Source organism: Mustela nivalis (assembly GCF_964662115.1).
Source record: "Mustela nivalis genome assembly, chromosome: 1".
Lineage (NCBI taxonomy): Eukaryota > Metazoa > Chordata > Mammalia > Carnivora > Mustelidae > Mustela > Mustela nivalis.
The window spans coordinates 119,889,840-119,902,485 of record NC_139020.1 but is presented as its reverse complement, the minus strand read 5'-3'; the positions used below and the strand labels follow the sequence as shown (position 1 = coordinate 119,902,485).

At 35.6% G+C, this 12,646-nt stretch overlaps 1 protein-coding gene across 3 annotated transcripts in view; it reads right to left on the bottom strand.

Moving 5' to 3' along the window:
* Nucleotides 1–12,646, bottom strand: part of LOC309869542 (DNA polymerase theta-like) — a 130,888-nt gene that overhangs the window by 107,564 nt on the left and 10,678 nt on the right. For all 3 annotated transcript variants that reach the window (XR_014314247.1, XM_082740922.1, XM_082740923.1), the window contains 4 exons: nt 10,776–10,923; nt 8,066–8,212; nt 4,802–5,014; nt 942–1,084 (listed from right to left, as the gene is read on the bottom strand). Coding sequence is in view for 2 of the 3 variants with exons in the window: in XM_082740922.1 (XP_082597048.1) it covers nt 942–1,084; nt 4,802–5,014; nt 8,066–8,212; nt 10,776–10,923 (651 nt within the window). In the remaining variant the exon portion in view is untranslated. The remainder of the gene's footprint in view (nt 1–941; nt 1,085–4,801; nt 5,015–8,065; nt 8,213–10,775; nt 10,924–12,646) is intronic.

Here is a 12,646-nt window from a genome sequence, read left to right as displayed (position 1 = left end):
TATATGAGAATGCCTACTTTCCATATCCTTAACAACCCCATGGTATTACTTTCCTTTTTTTTTTTTTTTTTTCCAGATGGAGAGCTAAAGGGGAGTGGGGGGAAGAAAGTATGAGCACAGGTATCAGTACCCCCAGTACCAGCACTGAGGCCCAGAGCAAGGCATGGGGGTATATAAACAGAAAACTTCTCTGGAGGACACAAAACACTTAAAATAAGGAGGCTGGTTACCTTTGAAGATGCAAAGGAGAAAGTTTTATTTTTCACTTTAGATCTTTCCATGTTGTTTGAAATTTCTAAGCATGTCTATTTGTAATTTTTTTTTAATTTTTAAAAAAGATTTATTTATTTATTTATTTATTTATTTATTTGACAGAGAGAGTGAGAGAGCACAAGCAGAGGAAGCAGCAGGCAGAGGGAGAGGGAGAAGCAGTCATCTCAATGAGCAGGGAACCTCATGCAGGATTGGATCTCAGTACCCTGAGATTATGACCTAAGCCAGAGGCAGCTATTTAACTGACTGAGCCATCCAGGCACCCTAATTTGATTTTATTTTAATGTCATAGGTATTATCTGGATAAAAGAACTACAGTCCATTTCTGTCATCTTTTTAAATATTCTGAAAATAGGGGCACCTGAGTGGCTCAATTGGTTAAGTGTCAAGCTCTTGATTTTGGCTCAGATCATAGACAATAAAGTAAACCTAAAAAATAAAACGAATCATCTGATATTTGGGTCTTAACCCACTGTTTTGAAATATACTGATATGGTACTAGCTATATTAAACTCCAGGAAATAACTTAAATACAAGAGATTCCAACTTAGGGAAACTATGAACTCATAAAGAAACACAAAGCTAAGATTTTTCTTCACATATTTAAGTTCTACCATCATATTATAAGCACAAAAGAGCAAATGGTAATTTAATGAACTCTTTATTACCTCCAGAATAGCTCTTATCATGCTTGCAGTTACTTCTTCTCCTTCTTGTCTTTGCAAACAGCTACGAACAGGTTTTAGAGATCCCTGAAGTAGAGCTATGCCTTTTGATTTTTCAGAGTTCTTACAAACTAAGATACTCTCACCTATAACCAAAAAACCATACATTTATTGTATATTGAACGTATTTCCTTAAGATACCTGCCAAAGAGAATTTCAGTTGTCTTATTTAAAAAGAAGTTAATAGGTGATAGCCGTTATTATGGTCATGGAATTATTGCTGATGCTTTCATTTTCTGAACTTTGAAGGAAATTCAAATGTGCCAAAGTGCCATAAGGATTATTTTGACCTGAAGGCACTTAGGAAACAGAAAGAGCTCCTTGCCCTCACCCTGCTTGTCTAGAACCAAGATAAAAATTTCTCTTTGTGAAGGTGCTCCTCTTATCACTTACCACTGAACAGAAAGTGAGCACCAAGGAGGGTCTGCATAATCCTTTCTAAATAATCCTTAACTGATGAAGTGTTAAACATTACATCTGAAACTAATGACATACTCTCTGTTGGCTAATTGAATTTAAATTTAAAAAATCTATAACTTCCATTAGTTTCCAGTATATATTTACTTTCCTACAATTTACCACCCCTAAAAGCCCTAATCCCTTTTCCTTTGCCTTGTCACTTCTCAATTCTATCACCTTTTGTTAAAAGGGTAAAAAGACCCTAACATCTAACTGCTTCTTTGGATCTTCACTGTTTCTCTATAAAAGCCTCTATGTATGCAAAAAATGAAAATAATAATATCAAATAAAATATGTAGGCCTTCTGTCCTATTAATCTGTCATTTGTCAGTTCTTGCTAATTAAGTATATAAATAATAATAATAGAAGTATTTTGAAAACAATAAAGGAAACTGCAAATGCAAATTGCTATTAGTTATATATGACAATATGAATTCAAAAATATTTACAGAAACCTAGAAATCAAAACATTCACTAATCTAAACACTTTAGGTTATTGTGGCAATTAAAGGAATAAAAATATGTGATAGCACTTATGCATTATAAACATATAGAAATATTCAACTTATACAAACATAAATACTATTAAAGCAATTACAATTAGAGAAAACCATAATTTTTTTTTCAGAAATGTATCCAATAGTAGGGGAAAAGATACAGGTAAGTAAGATGTTCAAGGGGCAAAAGGAAGGTCACTTGCATTAGAGAAAGCCAAAAGTGGCATTGTGGTGGAGTATAATAACCATTCTAGGCGGAAAGAAAATGCTGCTTTCCTAAGACTGACTGCCAAATTGAGAACAAAGACAGAATAAAGATAAGGGACTATAAACTTGATGACTGTTGATTATTTATCCCAGATAAAATTACAAAAAGATAGGTGCCATCAGACAAATAACAAAAAAAAAAAAAACAGGTGAATAAAATGTATCACAAGGCTCTTGCAAGCACTACAAAATAGTCCAGCATAAGACAAAAAAATTACCGACAAAGGTATCAACTAGCATTAGCAGCAAAGTAAAAATGTCACTTTGGGCTATTCAAACCACTTTCAGGTTTTGATTCAACAAAATGGACAACCCTTTTTCCAGATGAAGCAAGATTTATGAAAATTTCCAAATTAATGGCAATATATACAGTTCAGTTTCCTGTTCCCATCCATCTGAAGAGGTTGCATCCATAACACAATAGAGAAGTCAATTAGAATCAATTATTACTATTAACTTACAAATCACTATTTTTGCACAAAGCACCAACATCTTATATGGGAAGGTTCCAGGAATTCCACAGAAAGATTCAAGTATCATCTAAACAAAACACCATTAACTGTCTAGGAGACATTAAGATCATTTATAAAATGCCAAGAAGTTACAAAGATGCTACACAAACCAAAAAGCATCACAAGTATTCATATTTTTGTAATTGATATGAAACACTACTCAGACACTCCCCCATTTGGAAACTCTGAGCAAGCTATATGGCATCCTGAAATGGAGTATTATGCAAAGTCAAAATCTCAGAAGTTTCCAAGGCCTCAAAAACAAAGTTATTGTGGTATATTTTAGTTTTGTTAAATGTTGCCTAATTTAAGGCTTGATAATTTGGCCAGCGCACCAACCTTCCAATTACTCCTCCCCATGAGAAAGAGAAGTACAAGCTAATGTAGGAAGGCAAACAAAACCTCCTTATCTTCTGTATTACCTTAAAGACCCTCTGACCCTAAAAGAAAAGCAGCTGTGTAAGATGAACTTACACTTCACTCTCCAGAGTTGCAAGTCTACTAAGAAATCAATTGAGGAAAGAACAGGAGGAAGCAAGTAGGAATAGAAAATGTCTTAGTGTCTTTCTCCAGCCTTCTTTAAACACATGTAACCTGCATATTTTACACATAAAGTAAGAGATAGAAGCAGGATAAACTCTGATGTCTCTAATAGGGGAAATCCAATGAGTTGGAAGATTTTTTTTAATTGATAGAATTTTTAGGTTTTAAAAGAGAGGCAGCCCAATGACCTTGAAGGGATTACAGGTAGATGAATCATTTGTTACTAGGGCTGAAACAGACAGCTGCTCTTTCATTTTTACCTTTTTTTTTTTTTTTAGGTTTTATTTATTTATTTATTTATTTGAGAGAGAGACTGAGAAACAGCATGAGACGGGAGAGGGTCAGAGGGAGAAGCAGGCTCCCTGCTGAGCCAGGAGCCGGATGGAGGACTCTATCTCAGGACTCCGGATCATGACCTGAGTTGAAGGCAGTTGTCAAACCAACTAAGCCATCCAGGTGCCCCTCATTTTTCCTTTAATAAAATCTCTATATTTTAGTTGGGCATATGGCCTCCCTTGCAGTTGGGGAAAGTAACTGTGTGATAAGTTCTCCCTGATTGTATGTGAGGAGAAATATTTCGAGCAACTCCTGGGAAGTGCCTTTAAGAGGTAGGCTGTGTCCTTTACTTCCTCATCTTCCCTTCCTGATGGTTGAAATGATGATGTGATGACAAAGTCAAATTACTCTAAAAGTCACTTCCTCAGATACTATCCAGCTTTTTGTACCCATAATATCCCACTTATTTTCCCATTAAGACGTTCCCTTTTCTCCTAGATACCCTATTTTCTCTTCAGCAGCCACAGAACTGTTTGTCTGACATATGGTATAATACGAGAGTCAATAAACTACATCCCAGAAAATACGGAATGACAGAGAATGTTCCTCTGAAAGTTCTTTAATGTTAAAAGGCTTATAACAATCTTGCCACACCCAAAATAATGTACCACATTAGAAATAGTATTTCCTGCTATCTTGATATTTAATTAAACCTTTACCCCACTGCTTAAGACAAAACTTCTGTCTGGTTTATGGTAAGGTTATCATTAATTTTTGAACAAGAAACTAAAAAAGTTGTTTTCAGAATCAGCACCAAATTAGAGGGAAAACATTTCTATTCCCAAACTCTGAGAGTATTTCCCAGCTCTCAGCATCTTTATTTGAAGTCTTAGACCAAGCAGAACTAAAACCCATGAAAATTACTTCCTTCATTAGCAGTAGAATATACTGAAAATTAAAAATCATCTTTTAGTTAGTGTGATAAGTCATTTTGACTAGAATATTGAATCATTTTACTGTACATAAGGTAAAGAAAATTTTAATTTTACGTTAGTAGAAAATTAATGGTTGATATATGAAAATTATAACTTATATTCATTATATATTAAGTAAAGCAAAACATGACATTAGTGCTTTGGATAACAAATGCAGCATGATAGGAAATGAGTTGCCAGGAACTAGTCAAATTTCAAGTAGACTGACACAGTCCTTCAGCAATGCTGTCAAAATTAAATTCAAACTCACTTACCTACTGTGTCTACCCCTTTCCTGCCAGCCCGACCAACCATCTGCTTATAAGTAAGAACATCTAGAGGTTGACCACTGAAAACAGGAGTCCGAATAATTACACGACGTGCTGGTAGATTCACTCCAGATGAAAGAGTAGAAGTTGCTGCTAAAACCCGAATCTGACCTTGACGGAAGGCTCCTTCAATGATATCCCTCTCCTCAAAAGTAAGACCTAACAAAAGGAAGTTATAATAACATATATTTACTAATGAATATAACAGAAATATAATCCTTGATCACTTACAAATATATCTGGGAATCTACTACAAGTCTCTAAAGATTTTTTTCAAGCTATTGTTATGACTATAAACAAGTCACCATGGTCTAACTTTTTAAGAGTATAATCTGCCACCCCTAGAATACTTTTATCTCATTTCCTAGACCATGGGTTGGCAAACTTTTTCTGTAAGCATTTTAGGCTTTGCAGGACAGATGGTCTCTATTGCAACTACTCAACCCTACCACTGTTACATGATAGCAGCCACAGAACAAACAGGCATGATTGTGTTCCAATACAACTTTATCTACAAAAATCTGCTGGATTTGACCAGCAGACTGTAGTTTGTTGACTCCTGTTCTAGACAATGAAGTCACTGAGGGTAGAGATATGGCTTATGTATCACATTTAAGCATAAAAATGTGCTGAAGAATAAATACACGAGTAAATGAAAAACAGCATAAAGAATATATACTTACCTGGCTTACTTTTAAATTTTATTTAAAAAATCAAAAGGACTGAGTTTGTAATTTAGGTGATGGGTCACTTTATTGGTATGCATCATAAGCTATATACAATAAAAATATTCTTCTATATGTTTGTATACATATACATATATACATATATTTTTAAATGTATTCATGTATGCAAAATAAAATTTAAATAAATTGAAAATGTTAAATTCAAAATTTTAGAAACTATACTTTTCTTTTCAAATTTTTATTTAAATTCTAATTAACATAGTGTAATATTGGTTTCAGGAGTAGAACTTAGTGATTCATCACCCACATACTACACTTAGTGCTCACTATAATACCTACTTAATACCCATTACCCATCTAGCCCATCCCCCACCCAACTCTGTCTCAACCCTCAGTTTGTTCTCTATAGCTAAGAGTCTCTTATGGTTTTCCTCCCTCGTTATTTCCCCTTGCCCTATGTTGATCTGTTTTATCTTTTAAATTCCACATATGAGTGAAACCATACAGTATTTGTCTTTCTCTGACTGCCTTATTTTTGCTTAGCATAATATAATCTAGCTTCTTCCAAGTCATTGCAACTGGCAAGATTTCATTCTTTTTGATGGCTGAGTAACATTTCATTGTGTGTACATATGTATATATGTTTATGTAACCATGTATACATATATGTACGTGTGCGTGCACACGTGTGTGTGTGTATACATACCGCACCTTCTTTATCTATTCATCAGTTGATGGACATTTGGGCTCTCTCCATAGTTTGGTTATTTGTTGATAATGCTGCCCTAAACATCAGCGTGCATGTACCCCTTCAAATCTGTATTTTGCATCCTTTAGGTAAATACCTGGTAGTGCAATTGCTGGGTCACAAGGCAGTTCCATTTTTAAGTTTTTTAGGAACTTCCATACTGTTTTCCAGAAGGGCTATACCGGTTTGCATTCCCATCAATAGTTTGCATTCCCCTTTCTCTGAATCCTTGCCAACATCTGTTGTTTCCTTGTGTTGTTAATTTTAGCCATTCGGATAGGTATCTCACTGTGGTTTTGATTTGTACTTCCCTGATGATGAGTGATGTTGATCAGCTTTTCATGTGTCTGATAGCCATCTGGATGTCTTCTTGGGAAAAATATCTGGTCATGTCTTCTGCCCATTTCTTAACTAGATTATTTGGTTTTTTGGGTGTTGAGTTGGATAAATTCTTTAGATTTTGGATACTAATCTTTTAACAGATATGTCATCTGTGGGCACCTGGGTGGCTCAGTTGGTTAAGCAGCTGCCTTCAGCTAAAGTCATGAACCCAGGGTCCTGGGATTGAGCCCCGCACGGGGCATCCTGCTCAGTAGAGATCCTGCTTCTACCTCTCCCTCTGCCTGCCATTCTGTGTGTTCTATCTCTCTGTCAAATAAATAAATAAAATCTTTTTTTTAAAAAAAAGAGATATGACGGGGCGCCTGGGTGGCTCAGTGGGTTAAGCCTCTGCCTTCGGCTCTGGTCATGATCTCAGGGTCCTGAGATCGAGCCCCGCATCCAGCTCTCTGCTCAGCAGGGAGCCTGCTTCCCCCTCTTTCTCTGCCTGCTTCTCTGCCTACTTGTGATCTCTCTGTCAAATAAATAAATAAATAATCTTTAAAAAAAAAAAAAAAAGAGAGATGTCTTTTGCAAGTATCTTCTCCCATTCTAAAGGTTGCTTTCTAGTTTTGTTGATTGTTTCCTTCACTGTACAGAAGCTCTTTATCTTGATGAAGTCCCAATAATTCATTTTTCCTTTTGTTTCCCTTGCCTCCAGAGACATGTCTAGTAAGAAGTTGCTACAGCCCAGGTCAAAGAGGTCCATGCCTATGTTCTTCTCTAGGATTCTGATGGCATTCTGTCTCACATTTAGTCTTTCATGAATTTTGAATTTATTTTTGTGTATTGTGCAAGACAGTTTCCTTCTTCTGGACCCAGAAGAAACTATATATTCTTAACCATATCCTTAGCACATATGTCACAGACAGATCACTCCCTGAAAGAAGTTATTTAATTTAGTGACTGCATAATCCTGGCAATTTTGACAATCAGATGATTTTTAAGTACTTCTAGTCCTCTCCAAACACAATATGATAATGTCTAAAATTAATTTGATTTTGATTTGATTTTTAATTTATTTGTAAGAATATTTCAATACCCTGTGAGATAAGAGGAAACATTCAGAGTAGCATAAAATTAGGGCAGCAAGTACCTGTCTAATCTGAATTTTAAGGAAACAAAGTGTAGAAAGGTAACAATTTTAGAATTCACTTCCCCAATGGTATAAAAATTGCCTTTCTCTGGTGTGTGTGTGTGTGTATGTGTCTATATATAGACACACACAATAGATAAGTAAACTAAATATGTTTTATTCTTGTTTAATCACACACTTCTTAAAATGAAATCTAAAAGTGGCATGGTTTTACAAGAAATCAAATGCACAGAAATAAAAAATGAAGAAATTATGAAGATTTTTAGGGGGACTTCTTAATAATAGATTATAAATATGGATACCTGCATGATGAAATGCTACTCCCCATGGTACAGTTTTTTGTAATACAGAGTCCAGTCCTGAAGGTGAACGTTTTAACTGATCCATCACTTCTAGGAGACCCTTTTGTTCCAGTATCAATGGTGGAAGTTCAGATGATCTTACCAATCCTGTCACAGAAAAAAACATCAACACTGTTCATTTCTTGCTGGACCTCTTTAAGTGCTATCTGCCTAAGTCATGACAGAATTAAATATTAGGACAATGTTTCTAAAACTACTATACATAATAATTAGCAAGCCATCTTTTAAAAATACTTTTGCCTGGCTCCGATTCCTAGACATTGTGATGCAACAGGATGCAACCTGAACATAGAAATTTTAAAATTTCCCCAGTTGATTCTAATGTGCACCAAAGTTTAGGAAGCACTGTGTTAGGGTAAGACCAAGCCCACAAGAGGTGATCAAAGGACTCAGCTGAGGAAGGAAAGGATTACAGATACTACCATTCATAGCCTAAAAATCAAAATGCTTGCTCAAAGTTTGTCCCACAAACCAGCAGTGTCAGAAGCACCTAGGAGCCTATTTCTATGTGACAATTTTTCTAGCCTCTTTGCCACCCATGTGATAGTTAGCCACCCATTATCTTCTGTCTTTGTCTCTCTGTAAAATGCTCCCCTAGTAAGACATCAACTTTCTTAGATGCAGGAACTATGTTTTCTTTAAAGAATTTCCCAAACTTGGAAGCCTGGGTGGCTCAGTGGGTTAAGCCTCTACCTTCGGCTCAGGTCATGATCTCAGGGTCCTGGGATGGAGTCCCACATCAGGCTCTCTGCTAAGCAGAGAGCCTGCTTCCCCCTCTCTCTCAGTCTGCCTATCTGCCTACTTGTGATTTCTCTCTGTGTGTGTCAAATAAATAAATAAAATCTTTAAAAAAAAAAAAAAAAGAATTTCCCAAACTCTTGGATTTCTGAACTAGTAAGCCTCTGATAAAATTTTAACATATATATTCTTTAAAATATTTTAGGTAAACTTTCCTTAAAATTTTTTTTAAGGACCCACAGGGGTTGTTAATGTTATATTATACTAAGCACAATTTGAAATTTTTAAAAACTACCATTGATCAATACCTTTATTTCAATATAAAAGTCTTTTTAACATTAAAAAAATTAGTAGGGTAATTTTAGAATTTAAACTTCAGCTTTACAAAAAAACACAGTCGTATCCTTATTTTTCTGGTGAAAATCTCATTATAGCCCAGACTCCAGTCCAAGCACTAGGATTTCGGAAACCTTGCTGTAAATCAAAGTAACAGAATCTCAAGCAAAGAAGATAATAATAATGTTTCTGATTATCAAAGGAATTTAAGTAATTATGGTACAACATAAGGAATATAAATGGCACAGTATAGAAAACATCAATTAGGAGGGAAATAAAAGAGGTATTATAATGTTGGGCTGGAGCCTATCAAATAAAACTTCAAGCAAAGCTTACTTATTGGAGCTAAGCTTGAGGTATCCATCACCTATCCTCAGGATTCCAATGAAATCATAAAATATCCTAATATTCTGTGACCAGAACTGGTTGGTTTCTGTCTTCCCTAAACTCATCTGTGTAGGGACCCCAAAGGACCACAGGCTAGCAAAAGTAGTGAGGGAACAGTGTTCATCCTAGAATCAGTAAAATATATACTAATGGTTATAGACATACATTAATCACTACTCAGCAACAGAAAACAAATAGATAAACATAACAATCTGGAAAATCTTAAAAATACCATGCTGAAAGAAGCCAAACATACAACACACATACATCATATATGATTCTATTTATATGAAATTCTTAGGAATGGCACAACTAATCTAGAGTAACAAAAAGCAGGTTACTTGCCGGGGGCTCAGAATAGAGAGGAGATTGATAGCTAAAGAGCAAAGATTACATTTTAAATGGGTGATAGGAATGTTCTGTAGGTTCATTACTGGTGGGGGTTAAACAAGTGTATACATTTGTTAAAATTCATTAAATTATAAATTTCAAATGGGTACATTTTATTATATATAAATTATAACTCAATAAAGGTGATTTTATTTATTTATTTAAGATTTTATTTTATTTTATTTTGAGAGAGAGAGCATGTGTGAGAGAGCAAAAGCAGAAGCAGCAGCAGAGGAAGAGAGAGAAGCAGGCTCACCACCGAGCAGCGAGCCCCAAGCAGGACTTGATCCCAGGACCCTGGGACCATAACCTGAGCCAAAGGCAGACACTTAACAGACTGAGCCACCCAGGCACCCCAATAAAGCTGATTTTAAAATATATGTGTTTATATGTATATACACATATGCATATGTATGTGATTCTTTTTTAGGCTTTGGAAATATAAAAAAAGATATGTCTGATTTCTCCAGAAAAATGTGTGTATATGATGTTCCAGATATAATTTAGGGTTTCAAAGATCAATACTTCAAAGCTCATGGATCCTAGATGAAGAATCTTAGTATGTGCCTGTATAAATCCAGTATTTTAAAAATCTTAAGGTTAGCCTGAGTGTGTGTATATGTTGTCTATCATGAGGATAAGGAGAGGATTAGTCACAAAAGCATTGTTTTATAAAGGAGTGTCCAGTGGGCAGGTGGTACAGTGATCAAAAAGAGCCATGCTTTATTTATATACTGATTACATTACTTTCAAGGAAGTGTACTGAGTATAGAAGCTTCCATTTCCATCAGTAACTTACCCTTAGCTTGATGGTGTAGATTATAAAACTCACGGGCAATGCTATCTGCCAACTTCTCACACCATTTCTTTGATGGACAGAAAAGCAATACTGAATGGTTATCACAAATGGTCTCATAACATAAACTAACAACATGGTCCTCATCTCCCTAAGGAAGAAAGAGAAATAAGTCACTCTAATGGTCCTTTCAAAACATTTTCATATCAGTTTAAAGTCACTCACTCATTTTGCTTCAAGATTTCTTCTACTGGGGGCACCTGGGTGGCTCAGTGGGTTAAGCCTCTGCCTTCATCTCAGGTCATGATCTCAGGGTCCTGGGATCAAGCCCTGTATCAGGCTTTCTGCTCAGCAGGGAGCCTGCTTCCCCCTCTCTTCTGCCTGCCTCTCTGCCTACTTGTGATCTCTCTCTCTGTCAAACAAATAAATAAAATCTTTATTAAAAAAAAAAAGATTTCTTCTATTGAAAGGCATAACAAAAACCAATTACAAAGTCAATAACAAAGAAAAAACAAGAAGAGAAAAAAAATACACTTCCTTATAATGCAAGGTGAAAGGAAATATGTTGATTAATTCATCTAGTATTTATTGACTTCGAACACTCAGCCAATGAGGATATCATGGTAAGCAAAAGAAAGTCAAGGTCCTGTCTTTAAGGTGATTAGGGTTCGTTGGCGAAAGGTATTAAAGTACAAAACAAATAAATGTAAAATACAATTACTAGATGTACTATAAAAGCATTTTAGGATGTTATGAAGCCTCATATTTGACATACATTTGACAAAAAAATCAAAGAGTTTTCTCTGGAAAAATTATCTAGCTGATATATGAAGGAGGGGAGGTGTTATTTCAATGAAGGATAACTGGTGGACAGTGGAAAAATTTCAGGCAGAATAAAGCATATGTAAATCCCATGTGGTAGCCAGCCCATTGAGTTCTCAGAACTGGAAGGGGTGTTTAACTGAATTAATTAATTCGTCCATCCATTCACTCAATGAACAAACATTTACTATATACCAGATATTGTCCTAGGCACTGGGGATAAAGGATAAAGTAGAAAAAAAGCTCTGCCCTCAAAGTGTTACTATGCCAGTAGGAAGGGATAGATAATAACAAAAACAAGATAAGTAAAACACAGAATTTTGAAAAGTGATAAAAAGAAAAAGAAAATGGAAAATAGGGACCAGGAAGGGGAGGATGCTGTAATTTAGATAAGGTGGCCAGGGAAGGTCTAAGAAAGTGACTTTGAGTAAATGTCCAAAGGTAAAAGAGTAAACCGAAAGCATTCCAGAAAGAAAGAACCTCAGGTGAAAGATTCTTGGCATATTTTAGAATAGCAAAGAGGCTGTAGAGGGAATAAGAAAGTAGTAGGTAAGGTCAAAGCACTAAGTGGGTGGGAACAGATCATGTAATGTCTTATCAGACTACCAAAAAGAGGCTGGCTTTCATTCTAAAGGAAACAAGGAACCACTTCAAATGTAGGAACATAATGGTAATGTGATCTGATGTTCATGTTAAATAGATCATTAGCTCCCGATTTAAGTATAGACTAAAAGGGAAAAGGTAGGAAGCAGAGAGCTCAATTAGCAGACTATTTCAATAATCCAGGTAAGAGTTTAAAGTGATTCAAACAGGGTGAAGGCATAGACATAGCAACAGAAAAAGATTAACAGGAGAGTAAATGAATGCGCTTACATATTTGCTGAGGTAACTAAGGCACAGGAGTGCCTTAAATTTGGGGTACAGAGCAAACCAACTGAATAAGATTCCATGCCAGACATATAGAGGCTACAAATGCCTATCTAGGACAGGACTGAAACACATGAACTTATTCCTATTTCCAACTCCAGCTGTTTCCGTATTCAGAGACACAG